This window comes from Mastomys coucha, unplaced genomic scaffold, assembly GCF_008632895.1.
Source record: "Mastomys coucha isolate ucsf_1 unplaced genomic scaffold, UCSF_Mcou_1 pScaffold21, whole genome shotgun sequence".
Lineage (NCBI taxonomy): Eukaryota > Metazoa > Chordata > Mammalia > Rodentia > Muridae > Mastomys > Mastomys coucha.
In genome coordinates, this window is record NW_022196904.1 from 168,311,240 (window position 1) to 168,332,732 (window position 21,493).

Genomic DNA, 21,493 nt, shown 5'->3' on the forward strand with positions numbered 1-21,493 from the left:
GACAACAGGCACACCAGAAGGCTGTCCTGACCACCAGGGCTAGGATAACAGGCACACCCAGAAGGCTTGGTTTTAGAAGCCATTTCCTGATGTACACTGGCTACATTGTTTCTCATCAGAAGAGGAAGGGTTTGTGGGCTGTAAGTTCCATCTTTTCCTCTTCCAGTTTTTCACAAGCATCCTAAAATGCTTTCTCCTTCACAGTGCAGACTTTGCTTTTCAGCTGTAAATGCCTTCCAATGGAGAATCAAGTGAAGGGTTACTTAAGGCTTCCACATCTGATCAGCTGGCTACATCAGAGTAATTTTCTAACACCTTCATTTTGAGACTGGGATGTAAGTTGTGCTATTTCTGAACTGTGACAATTTGACAGAGCAATCAGGAGGCAAAAGACAGGGTCCTAAGAGAGGAAAAGAATGAGGAGGCATGAAAAATTCACTTTGACATTCTCTTTCCAGACTGGTTCACTTTGCATAAAGATAAATGCTGCAGTTGCTTCTTCCTTTTGGTTTGAGGCTCGAACCCAGGACCACACACACTCACACACAGACCATCACCTGCCATTAAGCACGAGCCCAACCTCAGAGCCGCATGCTCAGCCCAAAGGGATGGTTCTTGGTCAGCAGATCCTAATTGTTCCTCTCTGCCAGGCTCGCAGTGCCTGAGGAACTCGCTAGAAGCAGCACATAATAACCATTACTGCTTTGTGATGACTGGCCATGCACAACAGCAGAACTAGCTGTGTTCAACAGAGGTGGCATGAAATAATAACATATCTGAGTTGCTTTAGTAGCAAAACCCCTGGCTTTAAGGGAATGTATAATCTCAGAAAACAGCGATGCCCTTTAATCCACATGAGAGCCAAAGCACTGAGCGAGCTGACGTTTCAGAAAAACTCACAAGTAGTTTACTCCAGCTGAGGATAGCTGAAAATGTTTAGTTGATGTTACAGTCTGGCTCAAGTCTTGGGGGTTAAATTTGGGGCCTTGCACATTTTGGACAAATGCTCTACCATTGAGCTAAATCCCTATCCCCAGCCTTGGGCACTATCAGAAGGTGGCAAAGGCTTTAGAAAGTGGCGGGACCTAGTGGAAGGAAGTTAAGTCTTTGGGAACATATGCTTGAAAGGGATACTGGGACCCTGGCCATGTCCCTTCTCTTTATTGCCTGGAGGTCTCGAGGTAAGGGACTCCTTCACTATTGTTCTTATCTACTACTTGGTTCTAAGGACAAGAGCAAATGGCCAAATACCCATGACCTAAAACTTTCAAAACCTTGAGTCAAAATTAGCTGCTCCCCACATCTTATACTGGGTATTTTGTCATAGCTGTATGACAGGCCAGGAGAGAGAACAGAGTATAGACACACCTGTGACGTGGGGCAGGGGACATGGACACTGCAGGCACAGGGAACACCAATAGTGACGAATGGCCTCAAGTGTCAAAGCCCTCATTCTTATCTACTATGTCCCCACTACAGTTCCACACTGAAACCATGTTCATTGAATTTTTGTATCAGAAGAAGCCACTGTTAATGTAACTATGACCTAACATTATAAATCCCAACACAAAAAAAGCATTTCCTTATGCTGTTCCCTTATAAAAACATAAGGAATATGTTGTCATCTGCATTTGTGACTGTTCTAAAAGTACTCCTGCCAACAATTCCAACGGATTTTCTGCGAGTGCTATGACCTCAGCTGCTGCTTAGTTTTCCTAACTTTTTGAGACAGAGTCACATATCCCAGCTGGCTTCTAACTCATTATCTTGGTGTCTCATCCTCCTGCCTCCACCTCCAAGTGCGGAGATACAAACAAGCACCATGTCCATGCTAGGCAAGCATTCTACCAGTTAGACCACATCTCTAGCCCAGCTTTCTTTCTTCTTTAGACAAGATTCTCACTGTGTAGCCATGGCTAGCCTGCGAGTTACCATGTAGCCCAGCTTGCCCTTGAACTCAGAGAGATCCAACTGACTCTGCCTCCCAAGTGCTGGGATTAATGGGGTGCATCACCATGCCCTACAAGATTTATTTTTGTGTGGTGTGTGTGGTGTGGTGTGGTGTGGTGCATGTGTGTGTCTGTGCTCATGAATGCAGGTACCTATGGGGGATAGAGGGCATCAGATGCCCTCAAACTGGAGTGAGTCATAGGTGGTTTTAAATCCCCAACATGGATGCTGGGAACAGAAGTCAGGTCCTCTTCAGGAACAGTGCATATATGACCTCACCCACTGAGCCACATCTCCAGCCCTCACAGTTCATATCTCATTAGCTGCATGAGACTTTTATTCTCTGACTCCTCTATACATAAGTACTAGTCAATCCCAATGTCAGTCTCCTCAGAATTACTGCCTGCCTTCATGTACATGGCTCACCAACCACCAGGGACTTCTGACAAAACCACCTACTTGTAACCATATTTCTATAAATGAGGCTTCCTGCAGATCTCTGACATGAAACCATGCATACTCAACTCATATAATATGCCACATTATTAGACAGCACATTTCAACTTACGGTCGGGGAGCTGAACTTCTCTGTACCGGACTAGCTGACTTGGAAGGAGAGGTTTGGTGTGAGCATGCTCAATAAGGGTGTCTTCTACCATCTGCATAACTCCTAACGCAGCCTGGAGGAAAGGAAATACCACAGTGTAGTATAAAAAACACAAGCACATCCTGTCTTGAGAAAAATCAAAACAGCATCCTGGATCGCTCAATACAATAAACAAAAATATATGTTCTTAAAAACAGATTTTAAGTATTAAATTCATTTAATCCTATTCAAATGGATAAAAACTGAGTTTGTCAATCAGTACAGTAGTAGTGAAAAGAAACAAAAATCTAAGCAACTATCCACATAGTACTGACAAGGGAATAAAGGCCTTTCTAAAGATGGAGAGGTACTGGGAAGGAGAAGTTAGCTCCACGTCGGTGACCTTGACCCCAGAGGCTGGAACAGAAGAGAGAAAGATAAGTACAGACCATGACCTGAACTCCCCCAAGCAAGCACCTGAGCCTGGGCATACTGCTTTGGAGGCCCTATGTGGAGTGGTAGAGAGTCCAGGCCCGTGAAGCCAACTGTCACAGAAACTTTGTAGTATTCTCTATGTATTATGAATTAGGCTTGAGATTTGCAGAACAGAGGAAATACATTTTCATAAGATTACATATCTAGTATGTAGCAGTGTTGGGGGTTTGAATGCAGGTCCTGATTTCTGCATTCTGTGAGCCTACACCGAGTAGGGATAATCAGTTCCACTTCTTCTCTGACTGTATAGGCCAGGCAACAGCAGCAGAGACAGCCAAGAGCCTTGCCTTACTTAACTATCATAATTCTATTTCTTGCATGTCCTTCTGACCTGCGTCCAGAGAAAGCTGAGTAAATTCTAACGTGTTGAGACAGAATAGAGGAAATAATCTCTTACAGTGATCCACAAAAGCCTGCTAGAATGTCACCTCGCACCTGCTTTGTTATGTTTCCATGGAGAAGGGCTTCAATGTGCAGCCGGGACAGGAGCTCAGGTATGAAGGCCTTAAGTCGGGGGAGGGTGACATCTGAAAAAGTAAGAAATAGGAAGGTCTGCACATAAATTTAAAAACAAAGCTTTGTATTTGAAATAGTTACAGATTTATAGAAGACTTGCAAAAATACTAGTGTTCCTTTATACATTTTACCCAGTTTTGTCTATTATCATCTTTCAATAACCTTAATATGATTATCAAAGCCTAAGCAATCAATACTGATAAGCACTCTTTTTCAAGGCTCTGTAGATCAAACCCAACGCCTTGTATTCGCTAGGCAAGCACTCTACAACTCAGTTGCATTCCCAAATGATACATACTGTTAAGCAGAGTACAGACTTTATTTGGATTTTTTAAAAGTTTTTTGTTATTTTCAAACAGGGTCTCACTGTGTAGCTCTGGCTATCCCAAGAACTTGCTAAGTAGACCAGGCTGTCCTTGAACTCACCAGGATCTACCAGTCTCTGCACCAGAGTGATAGGATTAAGGTGTGTCCCATCAATCCTGGCCTAGGAGTTCATTATTACACTAATGCCCTTTCTTTTTATCCAGAATCTATCCGATACTCCTATATTGTAATTACCAGTCATACACCCTTACTGTCTCTCACTGGAGACAGTTCCTCAGAAATTCTTTATTTATCTAGGGTCTTTTCAAGGTCATGTATGTAACAGCAGGGAGATACACTAGAGAGGCAATGTACATTAAACGTGTGCACAGGCATGTCACTGCACTGGATACATTACCACAAACTGCCTAGCTAAGGTGGTGTCTGTCAGGTGTTTTCATTGTAAATGTACTGCTCTACTCTGGTTAATAATGGAGTGACGTGTATATATTCCACAAGCAACTTGGAAGTGCCCACCACCAAAAACTATCAAAGCCAAATTTTCCCATTATAATTAATAAAATACCTATAGGAAGAAAACTTTGAGACTATATAAATATACAGATTTCCCTCAAATTTTAAATTAAAATTTTTTATATTAACCATCCATCCATCCATCCATCCATCCATCCATCCATCCAGTTTGTGTGGTGGCCCAGGGTAGAGGAGCAGCTCATGTATGTGGTAGTGATGAATACACGGGGTGTGGTGGTGTGAGAAGGACAACATACAGAGTCAGTTCTCTCCTCCTACCACATGGGAATCCAACTCAAGGCATCAGGCTTGGTGGCCAGCACACTTACCCTTGTAATCTCCCTGACTGGATTTCCCTCAACTTTTAACTAATTTTAGCATCTGTTAAGTGGGCACTGCCTGTGGCAATTGTTATTACAGTATCCCAATAGTAATTTTCCTACTTCTCCCATTCCTTTTCCACATATTGGTCCTTCTTTAGAAACTAATTAAGTTAGTTAATTAAAAACCTATGATAGGTCAGGCATTTTACAGATACTATCTTTCAATCTAAAAGTATGTGTAACTATCTTAAATTTAAAGGTTATAAACACACACACACACACACACACACACACACACACACACCCTTGGAGTTTTATCTATCTAAGTCTAAAGTCTTATTTAAAGTCACTGCAGAACTGGAACATGGTCCACACCCACTGTGCTGCCTTGGGGATCTCTTCTCTAACCCTCACCTGCTTCATCTCCATTGAACTGATCTTTCTACTTGTGCTTCTCAACCCTGGCTCCCAATCCAGAAATCCTCTAACTGGCCACTGCCTAATCTATAGGCAGGGCTGGGTGTGCGAACAGTTGTTAAATGTCACTGCACCATACTGAGTTGCGAAGCTCTTACTACCCACCTCAGACAACAGAACAACTAGGGTAGAAACTTAAGTAGAAAAGGCTTACCGTCGAGGGCTTCCTTTAACTCATCTTTAGTCCAGGCCACTTCAGTCATCAGCAGGCGGAGGTAGTACATGGCGTGCTGGTGGGGCTGCTCAGCCCGGAAATTGTTAAGAGATCGCATATACTAGGGAGGGGAAACACAGGTTCACTCATTTTCAAAGTCGACTTAGAAAATCAACTTCTTTTATAAGTTGTATAACTGGGATGCAAGGATATCTGCTTCTTCCTCTGCTATATACTTAAGAACAACACCGATCCTTCTCTGGTTCTTAAACTAAGGGACGTTCATTTTCATCGCCCAGGCCACATCTTTACCTCTAACACACTTCTACATGCCTTCAGTATGGGACACCTTGCATGCCTCAGAAAGTAACCCCCAGTCTGCAGGGATCCTCAGATACTGTACATCATCAAAGTCTCCATAAGCAAGTAACACAGGTAGGAGCTACTGAATGCTCAACTAAAATTCTTCCGGTAGGCAGCCATCTGTCTGAGATGAAAGTTGGGATGAAAACTGGAGTTTCACTAGAGTTTCCCCCAGAGCCAGAACTGAAGCTCTAGTAGGTTTTGGAGCTAACAGTCAGGTATACAAACAGTGGGTTCGGCTTTCTGAGTAGAAAACAGGATTTAGCAAAGATGGTATGAGATAAGTGCATCAGGATCATGAATTTTTTTTTTAATCCTCTTTCCATTATTAGCAATTTTTATAATGAAAACATAGGGACTGGAGAGATGGCTCCATTGTTAAGAGCACTGCCTGCTTTTCCAGAAGGAACAGGGTTCAATTCCCAGCACCCACATGGAAGCTCACAACTGTCTGTAATTCCAGTTCAAGGGAACCGATACCCTCACATAGACATATATCCAGGCAAAACACAAATGCACATGAAATAAAAATAAATAAATTACTTTTAAAAATATGGCAATATAACTGTATTAATAAAAACTACAAAAGCAAGTTATAAGACTTACCGCCTCTTTGATAATTTCAAATCTTTTCTTATCAATCTCAAAAGTAGCCATTTTCTCAGTAATCTTCTTTAGCAAAATCGGCTGTTTGTCATTGTAACCTTTCACTGAAAGCTATGGAAAGAGGTGAAGGTATTGAAAGATTTCAATAGCTTCATTTTAAGTTTGATTTAAAAACACTTTGAAAATCCCAGCACTAGGTATATTAAGTAGAAAATAAAACAAGGAACTCAATAAACTTAATTTAACACTAATCATCTTTGTATTAAATAACATCTTTTCCCAAATAAAGTCAATAGTAGGTAAATTCCCCCAATGCCTAACTATAGTGGCACCAACCACACTGTAACATTCATGTTCTCACACTACGAAACTTAATTATGTTCACGTTCTCACACTATGAAACTTAATTACGGAACGCGTCTTAAAAGCTTTGTCTTTTTCTTTCTGGTGTTGGAGACTGAACTCCAGGGCCATGTTAAGTATATACTTCACCATGGAGGAACACTCAAAGCCCTAAATTTTGTCTTAAGAAAGACTCTCTAATAAACAGTTTAACTAATACTTTTTAATGGAGGTAGTAAAGAGGTCAAAATCCCAGAGACTGTTACCTAGCTAGCTATTGAACACATTCCAAAACTGTTTAGAAATATTTAAATAATCAGCTCTGGCTGGAAGAAACTGGGAGACGAGGCAGCTCCAAGTCTGAGGCCAGTCTAGTTTACTCAGCTAGTCCCAGGCTAGACCCCCATCTCAATTTCCTGCCTCCTCTAAGGAAAAAACAAAAACAAATAAAAACAAAAACAAATAGCTTTTCTTAGGAAAAGTCAGGCAGCCCTAATTTTGTTTCATAGCCCCATGCTCCTGTCATTCTGTGTTATCCAACAAGGAACCACAATCCTATCTGCGTATTTTATGAGTTCTGCTGATTTTCTAAATGCCAATGGCAAATAAATTTGTAGGGGAAAATATATTGTATCTACTGTGAGGACTTCATCAGAGAATCATTTACTTTGTCAGCCTCGGAAAGCCTCAGCCCCGGAAAGCACGGAAGAGGGAAGGCTGTGACTACATCTCTGTGTGCAGCACCTGGAGCAACACAGGATACACTGCAAGGAGAACTACCCTGTGAGGTCCCTGACAGGCAGGAGCCTCAGCTGGAGCAAAGAGCCCCGACCACACAAAGCAAGCATGGACCGTATGAACCACAACCGTCAGGAAGCCAGCTTTATCACAAGTGTATGCTAATACGCTGTGAAAAGGCGCTAGGGAAAAACAAACTAGATAGTCACTTATACCTGTGGTTAACTTTGCCTTTGAGTCTCAACCTGTGGAATCTGAGAATGGTTAGATGGAATCTATTCTTACACAGAAAACAACAGCTGCCTGAAAAGTAATTTTGGTAAAAAGAAAAAGAGACACAGTATTGACCAATGCCATTTAGAGAAAGCCTTTTGGGTAAGATTTGGGACATGTTCTCATCTCAGTCGTGACTAAGCGTGTGCTTCCCAGACCCACCCATGGGAATGATGTCTGCCGTTGAACAGATGCTATTTTGGAACTGAGATAACATCAAAGGCAGGATGTATGTATAATGCATGTAAAACAGTTAATGAAACATGCCGGGTGGATCTGAACACAGGAACTTTCTGCTACTACCCATAGAAATAAAAGATGCTTATGTATTAGTAAAATCCAAGCACCAAAATAATAACAAATAGTCTTTACTTATAAGTAGAAAAGGACTCAGATACATGGGGAGAAAAACATGCTTTTAAGATTAGTATGTTAAACATCTCAAATAATACATGCCCATACATGTAGCACACATACATCTGCACAAGATGCACTGAATTTTCCCAATCATTTATTAGTAGGCTAATACTATTTTGAACCCTTTAGTCATTTAAAAGGTGCAAGGAAGAAAACCGTCAACCTTCCTGTTTAAAGATGCACAAGTTAATAGTTCTCCCAAGCTCTACAGAAAGCTTCAGCAGTGTGTTGCCTCTTCTTTGGTGTGCATTTTACTTACAAGTATTGCATTCATCCCTGATGCAATGGCATAGCTCAAACCTGAGAGGCGTGCTGCATATGTATACTCTTTTAAATCATCCTTCAATAACCTGATAAACAGGTATGTCATGTTGCAATGGAGAGGATCAGCATAAAGGTAGCGACTAACAAAAAGAAAAACAGAAGAGATGCTTTGATACCTCAGCTGTGGCATGACAGTGAAGAAACATGACCGAAGAGTATGGATATGCAGCGTCGTGACCTGACTGCTAAGGAAGAGGGTAGGCCAGCCTCGTGGTTTACAAAGAGAGGACTTCATTCTGTTTTTCTGAAGGTCAAGATTTCAGATACAGAATGGGTAAGAGCTAAACCTAGATTGGGCACAGTTTTGATTGAGGAGAAAAATATGAGATTCTGATGAAAGATGTTAAAAAGAATCGAGGAAACTCTGCATACTATGAATGGTACACAGTGGAGTGTTAGAATAAAAACTAACTTAAAAAATAAACAAAGAAAATATGGTAAGCAATAAATATTTTTTTAAAAGAAATTAAACTCATACCCACAATTTAAAATGCTTCCATCAACTCAGTATAACAATGTTGATGAGTGGAAGGCTCTAAGCCATGGGTACTTACATACATCCCATAGATGGTATTTTGGAGGTCATAGCTCAGGCCTGCTAGCTCTGCTGCATATGCATACTCGTTGAGTGAGTCCTTGAGGAGCTCAAGGTACAAATAGGCCATGTTACAGTGCAAGGGGTCCACATAAGCAAATGGGCTGGAAGAAAACGTTGACATAAAGAGCTTATTTATTACTTCCCAACATGCTGCGGCCTTTGAAACAGGTGCAGAACTCAATAATACTTTATATAATTTCCCAAGGACAAGGTTGAATTCTTGAATCTGTTTCTTTTTGTCATGAGGAAAAAAGGTCTAAGAGAGAGGATGTCAGAAATATCTGTGTGTGTGCACTGGAGGCAGTGAAATGGGAGCTGCTGGTCTCAAGTGGTGTGGGACTGACAAGTCAGAAAGGAGAGGTAGGGAGAGTGTGGAATGGTAAATTGCAGGGCTGTCCTTCAGCTTGCTGGGAGGAGGCTTGGTGACAGGCTAAAGTGATCCAGCATCTGCACGTCCTCTCTCGTGGAGTACAGAAATATGAGACTGGGAAACCTGTACACGCTAACTGTATGGCCTTAAAAGGGAAAGACTGAAGAGAATCATGGAAGCATTAGCTTGCCCTAACCAATAAAGCTAGAATACAACTGGAACATTAATAAGTTCATCATATAACTGCAGCTAGAATTAGAAAAAAAATTACAATAGGAAAATATTTATGTTAGAGTGTATGAAAAGAGAAGAAACAAATAATAGCATATAACAGCTAAATAGAAGCAGATACCAACCTTCCATCTCCCAGACAGGAAACTATTTTCCCCTGGGTACCTGGGTTGGCAGCAGCAGAGTTTGGGATTCAAATGAAAGTTAAACAACCCACTTAGTTGATTATATAACACTGCTTACTTTTATCAGCACCAAGGAAAGAGCCATGAATTCAATAATATATGTTATTATACACTGTCTATAGAGCTCCTCTCTAGACCCTGAGAGCAGATAAGGAGTAACTCAATCAAAATCCCTGTGTGCTCAGGGTTAGGGTTAACTGGGAGAAACAAGCAATAGGCTTAAATCTGCTATACCAGGTGCTGACAGGGTTATGAACAATGATGGATGGAGGAGGCAGCAAACAAAAATTACTCCATTAGATAAGATAATCAGGCCACGGTGATAACAGGGCCTGCTGGGCTTGTCCCTAAAGCAAGCAAGGGCAGCCTTGGAGCGATCTGGCAGGCAGACAGGAGAACGTTCCTGACTACTGCTCCAGACCCACGGAATGTGCTTCCTTCTATTTGTAGCACAGTTACTACACCAAACTACACAACACATCCATGAGCGGAAAGACATGCTAACTGTTCTATCCACGCTAATAATAAAGCAAACATGCAGAAAAATGCCTAGGTACTTACAAAGGTAAAAAGACAGACAAAACCCTAAATGGATGTTGTCATTAATTCTTTTAAAAATGTACTGAACTCAGTTTGTCAGTCTTGGGGCAAGACCTATACCTATTATGCCTACTATGCCATCTCTCTGATCTTGGTTTAATTTTCTTACCGTATTGTATAAAATGACAAATCTTCTTTAGGCTTTGAGCAACATTCAACTTAAGCTGTTGTTCACACACACACACACACACACACACACACACTCGCATACACAGGGAGGGGGGAGGGACAGAGGGAGAGGGAGAGGGAGAGGGAGAGAGAGAGACCCTCAAAACAAAAGTAAGACCATGACAAAGTCATCTCTGGCAACTAGAGCTGTCATATGACTCAAGCCGAGAAGAGATTACAAATGTCCTAAAACACCAGGTCATACAAATGTGTGCTAGGGCACTTTTAAGAGACACCATGATTCCACTGAAATATGGAAATTCTGGCTCAAATACATTGTAATCAGATACTATACAGATACATTTGGTTCATAAGGTCTTAAAAACTGTGACTGAGTATACAGAATTTAATCCTATTTCTGAAAAAGTGAAAAGGGCATATACAATACACCTATGTTTTTTTTTTCTTTTTTTCTTTCCTCCTTTTTTAGTTTTTGAAGACAGGGTTTCCCTGTGTAGCTCCAGATAACCTGGAACTTGATTTCTAGACTGGGCTGGCCTCAAACTCCGAGATCCACCTGCCTCTGCCTTCTGAGTGCTGGCACTAAAGGCATGTGTTACCATGTGCTAAATACAATCTCTATTCAAATGTATGTATGACAAGGTCAACAGTGATTCTCTAGGGAAAATTAGATCAGGAGAGGGAGATAAATGTGTGGGAAACAGTCATTTTCCATTTCGGAAACTGCTGAGCAGATCAGAGGAGAAATGTTAAAGAGGTCTTGTGAAGAAATTAACTATTATAGTCACAGCAACCAATGGGGTCAAGCAGCTTAGAATATTAAACTATCCCTTGTGATGGGTGTGGTGGCTCACCCCCGTAACCTCAGCATTCAGAAGGCGAAAGGCAGGAGGATCATCATGAATCTGAGGCCAGTATGGGGGCTTCAATATTGAGTTCCGGGTCAGTCTGGCTAGAGTGAGACTGCCTCAAAAAGCCAAACCTAAGGAATAGGTCAGAGGTTAGGAATGCCTGCTGCTCTTCCAGAGGACCCAAGCTCAGTTCCCAATATCCATGTCAGATGACTCACAATCGCATATAACTGTAGGTCTAGAGGATCTAACACCTCTCTGGCCTCCCAGGGTACCTACATACATGTATATATGCACATATGCAGATATATACACATATATAGAAATAAATTAGGAAAATTTTATAAACACCAAACCAACCAGACAATCAAAGAATTTACTCTCACTACACAAGAAATTAAAAATAGGTTAGAAAATATGTACATCTACTAGTATGGAACACTATGTATAACCCTACAATCTTAACATATTTAATTATGAAAATTATTAACATCATACTTAGATATTTTCCTTTCCAAAGCATTTAAAGTTATCTCTTTAATTTATGTCTTGCCATTTGAACAATGGAAAACTCACAGAAGCTTTTTATCATATTGAACATTGTTACATGATAAGTTAATTTTTAAAAGAACATTGAAATTCAGAAATATAACATTACAATATGAGCCAGGTATGGTAGTGTATGTCTGTAATCCCAACACTACAGGTAAGGCAGAACAGCCTGCCTGGGTGTTCACTTATATTATTTGAAAGTATTCTAAAATTTAGCAGTTTAAAACCACTAACATTTGACCATGCAATACACACATGTCCAAAGACTGGGAATGTGAGACCTACAGGTCAGTAATCCTGCTTCAAGGTCTTTAGTGAGGTTATAGTCAATGTGTGCTCCAGGCTTTGCTCCTCCTCTGCAGGTTTAACTAGAGCTTGAAGATTCTTCCCTAAGCTCAATTTCTTAATTGTTAGAAGGCTCCATACATGGACCTCTCTAAAAGGCAAACGTCATTACACGAGGAAACCCTATCTCACTCTTTTCCCTCTACGTATAAGCACATTCATGTGTACCTTTACAAACATATACACATGTTTATTTGCTCACACTTGTACACATCCATGGGCACACATACAAATACACATATGTACAGCTCCAGGCAAGTTTTAGGAATTGAAAAAATGAACTCAATTGTTACTTCTTTCCTTAACAAAGCTTCTGGATAAACTTATAACTCCTTCAGATTCCCAAGTCCTGATGGCTAAGCGGCTCCTCCTACTAAGAGCTAACATGACTCACATTAGCCAAGGGGTATTAATACTCATTAATGCAAGGAAGGATGAACTCAGGTTCTCAGCAGTTCTTCGCAGCCTTTTCCTGGCTAGGAGAAATTTAATTCTCACTATTTCAAGATATGGATGCTTAAGAACAGAAAACTCAAAATGTAACTGTTGATTTTTTAGGTTGTTTAGCTAGATTCAATTACATACCTGAAAAATTCAAAGTTGAGACAAGCTTTCGGCAAGAAAAATTTATCATCTTGTTTAAACCACAGCTTACTCATGGCTGTATCCTGGGACAGAGAAACAATTTGATTAGGAAAAGAGGTACATACATTCCATACAAATGTCCACCCAAAGTACTCTTCAAATTGAGGGGCAAAGCATATTGTTCCGAAGGTTGCTGCTTACAACCTTGAAGCACCCAGGCTAGCGAGACCAGAGAGAAGACTGCCAGCGCTGTGACAAAGATCAGCCAGCCCGCTACTCCCGGGGAACAGGGAGGTGAGAGCACAGTGGGGGAGACAGAAGAGAGACATTAGTACCAACTGCTCTGCCATCATCTTCCTGGCTACTGGGAGCCCGTTCGGATCAGTGTGCCAGCCAGCCTCTAGGGCAGCACTTCTCTAGCTCAGCCTATGGGTTTCTATTATGATTCGTAAGAGCAGCAACATTAAAGTCATGAAGTAGTAATGAAGTAATTTATGGTTAGAGTCACCAGCTATAATGAAGTGTTGCAGCATCAGGAGGGGGAGGACCACTGCTCTGCGGTGATCCGCAACCCTTGCTGGCTGGGATTCACAACCTCATATAATCTAACTCTCGTCAGGGTTAGTGTGCCTAACTAACAAAAATGTCGGACAGACTCAATAGCATTCTGTCCCAGAGATTTAATTCTAAGGCCACATTCCTGCCTTGGTCACTCACTTTCTGCATTCATCTGGGGACAGCCAGCTGCCATGTCAAACAGCTCAATGGAGTTGGCAAGTCTACATGTTGAAGGTCTGTTAACCACAAAATTGTACCTGGGAAAGAATTCTCGAGCCTTAGTTCAGCCTCCCAAAGAGACAGCACCTCACTACAGAACTGAACCAGAACCCCAACCCTCAGAAAGCGTATCTTTGTGGTTTTAACTGACTTTTAAAATGATGTTTGTGGTTTTGAAGATGATAGGTTTTAGAATAATTTGTTATGCTGGAGTAGAAAACATACAAAGACGAACAATCTAATAACGCCTTAACTTATCTCACTCATTCTATACTAAGAATGCTCTCAAATTTAAAACTCTGAAATTCTGTTAGGAGTTGTAATTGATGTAATGTACTCGCCAATTTACTCTGACAAAACATTTAAAAACAGCCCAGCCAGGCATGGGGGCACCACTGCAATGCCAGCATTTGGAAAGCTGGGGAGGACCAATGAGGTTAGACTTAGCTACACTGAGCTAGCCTGAGCTCCACAGCAAGACCCTGTCTAAAGGTACAAGGATTAGGACCCTGCTTAGCTAGAGCCCTCACCCAGAGAGGGGCAGTCAGTACAAAGTTTCTCCTTTGCTTAACATAGTATCTCACTAAAGTCATCTCAAAGGAAAACAGATGTCTCACTAATGACCTAGTTGCTTAAGATAAATGAAATTCCATGTTCCTTAACAACAATATTAGGTCTCCTGAAGACAAAAAACAATGGAAGGGAACATCTATAGTCCTGAGTTTTTGTTTGTAAGTTTAGAACTAAGACTATGTTGTAAGTTTTCTACAACTTTATCCAAGGTGTGAAATGACAACATGAAAGGAACATTCTGAAAACAAAATGGGGAGCCCTCTCATTCACCCTCCCCCGACTCATAACTCCAAGAGCTCTGAGCAGCCACTGTTAGCATCAGAACCTTCCTATTTGGTCAGTTAGTAAAAGAGCTTCTGTCCACAGGTTCAGACCGGCTCCTCTCACCACCTTGTACAAGGTGGCGCAAACTCACTTCTTTATCAGGTTTTCAGTGGATATGGGGGGAGCCTGGGACCTTTCAACTGACTTGATTAGAGCCCTGACTTTATTTTCCTACAGCAAAGCAATCATCGATGCTATGTAGTTCAGGTTTGTTTTGTATTTTGCTGCTGCATTTTTAACTTCATGTTATTTCTTGCATTCTTTTACAGCATTTCTATCATCTCTGAGGATGTGACAAATCCTAAATTAACAAAGTTCCAAATATAAGAAATTATCTTTATTTCTCCATGTAATAGGTCTGGCCTTTGTATTTAAAAACCACTGATTCTGTGGTATGGTAGCGTGTCCCTACAGAACAAGAGATTCAGGAGCTGAATCAAGAGGATCATTTGACCCTCAAGGGTTGGTTAAGACACCCCCACTGCCACCCCCACATGTATAAACAAACAAACCAACCAACCGCAGATTTAACACAATACCTTAATAAGAGCAGGGTATGGTGTTGCATCTTTTTCTAATGACAAAATCTCAAAATTTGTAGGAATAAATTCATTCTTTGTTGGAAGTTTAAATTTTCCATTCAGTTCAGCATTCTGCCATTTCTAGATGAATAGTAAGACACACACACATGAAAGCAATTACTAATATAACTCAGGAGTTAGGAGCACTGTCTCTGGGCTGAGACTACGCCAGGTTTGATCTACAACATCGCGCTGTGAAGGACGGACAAACGTCACCCAGGGGCTCACGCTGTGAAGTACGGACAAACGTTACCCAGGGGCTCACACCTGTAATCCTAGTACTCGGGGAGCTGACCTCTTGACCAGCCAAGGCTAGCTAGTGAGAACCCTCTCAAATCTACAAACAAATGAAAAATAAATAAAAAAGACAAAACAAAACAAACAAACTGGTGTCTTGGTTTACTGTGTAAGCCCAAATGGAAGGAACATTGTCTCGTCATACATAAGGGGCTACAGCCAGAATCTACCGATGGGTTTTCATACAACTTGAGTTTATCTTTCTGGTACTAAGAGACTTTACATTCATCCATACATTTTTTTTTTCTTTCTGCAGCTTCTAATCAGCAGCTTAAAGAAAAATGTGAGAGGCTGGGCGGGAGAGGGGGATATACCACATTTGGAATGTAAATGAATAAAATAATTTAAAAAAGGGAACAAAGAGAATCTGATAGGTCTATATCTGTTCTAGCTCTTTAGAAAGCAGTCATGTCCACTGGCATATTCAAGCCATACTTGCAGTTCTGTCTCCACTTATGACCTGAAGTCCAGGATAGTAGGATTTCTTTCACTTCAACTTTCGATTTTTCACTTATTTATTTTGTATGCAGCTGCACACACCCACGACGCTTGTGTGGAAGTCAGAGGACAACCTGTAGGAGGAATCCTTCCACCCCACATGTGGGTTCCAGGGATTGAACCTGCATTATTAGTCTTGGCAGCAGGTGCCTCTAACAACCAAGCTCTCAAACCACCATTTCAGGTGCTTCTTAAGTTCTGGCCATGTTTCTTCCAGAAGACATGCAAACTGTTATGTAAGCCAATAAATAACTCAAGGCAAGAACAAAACAAAGACATGACTTACGTCTAGACTGACACATAAAAAGGTTCTAGCAGCTAAGCGGGACAGAACTCAGGCCTGTGATTGTTGAACCCTAATTTATACACTGTTTGCTGTTAAAGGCTCAGGTTCACAAATAAAAGACGTTTTATTATTAAAATCCCAAAATGTGGGGCTGGCGAGATGGCTCAGCGGGTAAGAGCACTGACTGCTCTTCCGAAGGTCCTGAGTTCGGATCCCAGCAACCACATGGTGGCTCACAACCACCCATAATGAGATGACGCCCTCTTCTGGTGTGTCTGAAGACAGCTACAGTGAATTACGAGTGGGGCCGGAGCGAGCGGGGCCGGCAGAGGTCCTGAGTTCGATTCCCAGCAGCCACACACATGATAGCTCATGGCCATCTGTACAGCTACAGTGTACTCATACATATAAAATAAATAAAATAAATCTTAAAAAAAAAAAAAATCCCAAAAGGCAAGCAAGTGCCATTAGCTCTGGATTCAGTCACCTAGCTGACCCAGCACAGCCTTGTAGATGCTGAAATTCGATTTTGGTGCCAACACTTGCAGTCCTTTGTCATGGGAAGAGTAAAGAGCTGAGCAAAGTTATTACCCTGCAGCTTAAGTCTCCAGAAAGGCTGAGCTGGAGCTTAGAAATACACAGCAAGTCTTCTCACTGCTGTACTTCCAGATAAACTTAAAAAAAAAAAAAAAATTCTACAGGGCAAGGCTGTTATGGTCGCGATTTGGTAAACAGGAGGTTTTATGGTCATGATTTGGTAAACGGAGGTGGGGAGGTTGGGGGGATAATGAGGGCTGTGTGGGAGAGGCGTCTCTTTGTTTTTAGATTATTTTAGCCCCAGCATTGACTGAAGAAAAAATGAGTTTTTTTTTTTCCAGTTTAAGAATATGGACTTAGTTATTACATTTTAGAGGGCACAGTCCCTGAAATATCAGGTTTTTTTTTTTTTCTTAAATGATTTCTTTTTCTTTTTTTTTAGGCCAGAGAGATGGCTCATCAGGCACTGGCTACACCAGCCTGGATACCCTTGCTCCATCCCTAGAACCCATGTGGAGGTAGAAGGAGAGAAAGGACTACACAAAGTTGTCCTATGATCTCCACAAACATATGCAACAGAATTAAAAATTTATTTTACTGGGCTGGAGAGATGGCTCAGTGGTTAGGAGCACTAGCTGCTCTTCCTGAGGTCCTGAGTTCAATTCCCAGCAACCACATGATGACTCACAACCATCTGTAATAGGATCCAATGTCTTCCTCTGGTGTGTCTGAAGACAGCTGCAGTGTACTCATATACATAAAATAAACACATAAATCTTTAAAAAAAAAAACAACCCTATTTTACTATGTTGTCATTGAAAAGACAAGTTTGGGCTGGAGAGATGTCTCAGAGCACTGGCTGGTCTTCCAGAGAACTTAGGTTCAAATCCCAGCAACTACATGGCAGCTCACAACTGTATGTAACTCCAGTTCCAGGGGATCTGATGCCCTCATAAAGACATACATGCAGATAAAAGACCAATGCATAGGAAATAAAAATTAATTTTAAAAAAAGTAAAAGGTTCATTACTGATAGGTCTATATCTGTTCTAGCTCTTTAGAAAGCAGTGATGTCCACCGGCATATTCAAGCCATACTTGCAGTTCTGTCTCCACTTATGACCTGAAGTCCAGGATAGTAGGATTTCTTTCACTTCAACTTTTGATTTTTTTGGTTTTCTGGTACTTTTAAGTAATCCATAGCCAACAAGGCAAGACAGAAAAAGATTCTAAGTAGCTAAGCAAAGCCTCAACCACTGACAAATGTGGTAAAATGCAGTCTAAACACAACTGCTTGGGAATAAATCATGATTCGCTTATGGTAACAACAAGAGTAAGCAGACAATGAGGGCAAAGTGTAATGCTACCCAAAAGTAAAAGCAGTGTGCATCCCAGCCACTGCAGCAACATTGCCAGCTCTCTGCAGCTTGTCCTCCACGGCCCGACTTCCTCAGCTCTTGCCTTCCTGGCGCTGTGCAACTCTGTGTTCACAATGCTGCAGTACTTGGATGCATGAAGTTGGGAGCCCATTTGGCAGCCCTGGTGGTTTGATAAACACACAGGAAAGTGCCAGAGCGCACCGCTTCACAAAAAGCTCTGCCTTCCAGCTCTCTAGCTCCTCTTTCACTCTTCCCAAGACAATAAGACAGTGGTGGTCCAGCACTCTTTGCCCCCCAGGACCCAGCCTAAGGACGGAGGGAGCCCTGTCATCATGGTTCCCACCTCAGGCTGAATTGCAGGTGACTTGATCCTACCTGAATGACATCCTCTGGGATAGCTTCTTGCTTGTACTGCGTTCCATACCACTGCTCTGTGCGGTCAGTTTTTCCTTCAAATGATTTGGAAACTATTGCCACCCTAGAGACAGATGGAAAATGCAAACAGAAACGAGGCTGTAAATCTATGATATATACCATATGTACAGACTTTGACCCATGCAAATGTAAACGATATCCAAGAATGAGTTGAGCCATGCCCTAATTTGCTTTCTGTTGCTGTGATAAACACACGGACCAAAGGCCTGCTGGGGAAGAAAGGGTGTATTCCACCTTACAGCTCAGCCCTTCACTGAGTGATGTTAGTTAGGGTAAGAACCTGGGGCAGGAATGGAATCAGAACCATGGAGAAATGCTGCTGACATGCCTGCTCCTCATGGCTTGCTCAGCTTGCTTTCTAATCACAAGTAACCACTGCTTACTGGGCTAGGCACCCCACATCCACATCAACATTAGTCAACAAACTGGACCACTTGGGCTGGAGAGATGGCTTAGCGGTTAAGAGCACTGACTGCTCTTCCGAAAGTCCTGAGTTCAAATCCCAGCAACCACATGATGCCTCACAACTATCTGTAATGAGATCTGATTCCCTCTTCTGGAGTGTCTGAAGACAGTTACAGTGTACTTACATATAATAAACAAACAAACAAATAAATAAATCTTTAAAAAAGAAATCGGCCCACTGACTTGACTATAACCTCATCTGATAAAGGCATTTTCTCAATTGAGGTTTCCCTTTTTCAGATGACCCTAGCTTGTGTCAAGTTGACAAAAAATAACTACCTCGGACCTCTTAAAACCCAATCAACAGGCACCATGTGCACCAGCTTCTGAGCCTGGTCCCATTGTCTTCTGTTCTCAGCCCACTGATTCTAGTGTAAAAGGGGCAGCTATAGGAGAGATTTTGTCTAGGTATGCTATTGCCTAGTTTAAAAGAACAGCTAGGGGAAAAACTGAACAAGGATGGGGATGTGGTGCCTGTCTGTGACCCCAGCTGAGGGGTGAGCTTCACAAGTCGGAGATCAGCCTTAGCTACATAGCTAGACTCTAACAGCAACAACATCAAAGTTATTATGAAATGGTCCTTGGGCTAGAGAGAAGGCTCAGCGGTTAAGAGCACTGACTGCTCGTCTACAGGTCCTGAGTTCAATTCCCAGCCACCACATGGTGGCTCACAACCATCCGTAATGGGATCTGATGCCCTCTTCTGGTGTGTCTGAAGAGAACAACAATGTACTCACATACAATAAATAAATAAATCTTTAAAAAGAAAAAAAGAAAGAAAGAGTGGGGTGGTGGCACATGCCTTTAATTCTAGCACTTGGGAGGCAGAGGCAGGCAGATTTCTGAGTTCAGGGCCAACCTGGTTCTATAGAGTGAGTTCCAGGACAGCCAGGGCCATACAGAGAAACCCTGTCTCAAAACCCTCAAAAAACCCCAAAAAACCAAAAACAAACAAACAAACAAAAACCAAAAACCAAAAACAAACAAACAAGAGAAGAAAGAAAGGAAGTAACGGTCCTTACAGAAGTGTATTCCTTCCGTCCCAGGGTAGCTCAGACTTAGAGTTAAGAGTAATAGCTAAGAATGTAGGTCCATCTAGTCATCACAGACTTCAAATGTGGGCTGGAGGTACAGCTCAGTGTAGAATGCATGCCTAGCAGATGTGAGACTATGGATTCAATCCTTAGCACAGAACTAAAACATCAAGCCTGTTCCTTCAAACAGCGACCTTTACCGACAAAGTGAGCGACCTTTACTTGTTACATTTCTGTTGTTCTATGCTTCCCAAACCCAACCCCACCCACCATTCCTGCCCCAACTCCAAGACAGTGTTTCTCTGTGTAGCCCCAGCTGCCCCAGAATTCACCATGTAGACCAAACTGACCTTGAACACACAGATCCACCTGCCTCTATCTCAGGAGTACTGGGATTAAGGGCGTGTGCCACCACCTGTCTCTAGTCTGTGTTTTTTGCCTACCAGAAACTAACACCAAATTTATCTACTCCATGCTCACTGCTCTTCCTGCTGCTGGAAGAGAAGGGAGCAAGAAGAAACTCCCACCTTCTGGCCGATTAAGAGCTACCTTTGATGAGATACCGGAAATTACCTCGAAGAGAACTCAAATGGGGTAGTCAAGAAATGTGACGTTTAGAGTGTATACACGGTCCTCGGCTGCGGCCCTGTCTGCGGAGGTGGAGGAAGTGTGCCTTTGCTGGAGGAAGTGTTTCACTAGGGGTAGGTTTAGAAACATTACAAGGCTAATGCCATTCCTAGCTCGTTCTCTCCCCTCCACAATTGTGGTTCATGTTGTGAGCTCTCCACTTCTCACTCCCACGGCCATGCTTGCTACCGCTACCACACTTGCCTGCCACGTTAATCTACTCATAAACCAAATAAACTCTCCCTTCTTTAAGTTTCGTTGGCTGTGGCGTTTTAACACAGCAGTAGAAGTAACTAATGCAAGGAGGGAAGGAAAGCGGAGGCAAATGTCCGAAGACATAGACTATTTTAAGAATCACTGGGCTGAAGAGACAGGTCAATAGTAGAGCACTTGCCTACCATGAAAGATGCTGTAAGTTTGATCTCAGGTACCACTGGAGATAAGGAGAGAAGAGCAAGAACCTTTTATCAACAAAATTCTGTAAGCTTGTCTTACCTGCCTCTTACCTATTAAAACTGAAATCATTACCCTTCCACCAGCACACTCAACCCCACACTGGGACAAAGCCCATTTTGAGCCTTTTAGATTGAAGGAATTCTAGACAATTAGCTTGGCTGGGTAAGCATACAGTCAGTTGGTTCTGTTTCTCTCTCACAGTCCAAGTCAATAACTAGGTCTCTGTCAGCATTTACTCCACCAGTTCTCCTGGGTGTTTGATTGGAGCCTCTGAATGCTGCCTTCACAGTCGAATGTCTACTGCTACCATCAACACACCCATCGGCTCAATCCCATTCACTGTGTCAGAATCTCCATTTCTCTTTCCAAGTGGGG

At 42.0% G+C, this 21,493-nt stretch overlaps 1 protein-coding gene across 3 annotated transcripts in view; it reads right to left on the bottom strand.

Annotated features, from left to right (window-relative positions):
• Ide (insulin degrading enzyme) overlaps positions 1 to 21,493 on the bottom strand; it is a 109,692-nt gene that overhangs the window by 15,447 nt on the left and 72,752 nt on the right. For 2 of the 3 annotated variants that reach the window (XM_031390190.1, XM_031390192.1), the window contains exons 12-19: positions 18,477 to 18,579; positions 15,064 to 15,186; positions 12,851 to 12,933; positions 8,959 to 9,103; positions 6,311 to 6,421; positions 5,342 to 5,462; positions 3,467 to 3,558; positions 2,519 to 2,630 (exon numbers count right to left, since the gene is read on the bottom strand). In XM_031390190.1, the coding sequence (XP_031246050.1) occupies positions 2,519 to 2,630; positions 3,467 to 3,558; positions 5,342 to 5,462; positions 6,311 to 6,421; positions 8,959 to 9,103; positions 12,851 to 12,933; positions 15,064 to 15,186; positions 18,477 to 18,579 (890 nt within the window). Of the gene's footprint in view, positions 1 to 2,518; positions 2,631 to 3,466; positions 3,559 to 5,341; positions 5,463 to 6,310; positions 6,422 to 8,339; positions 8,485 to 8,958; positions 9,104 to 12,850; positions 12,934 to 15,063; positions 15,187 to 18,476; positions 18,580 to 21,493 lie in introns of all 3 variants that reach the window. The other variant, XM_031390191.1, reaches the window with a different exon arrangement.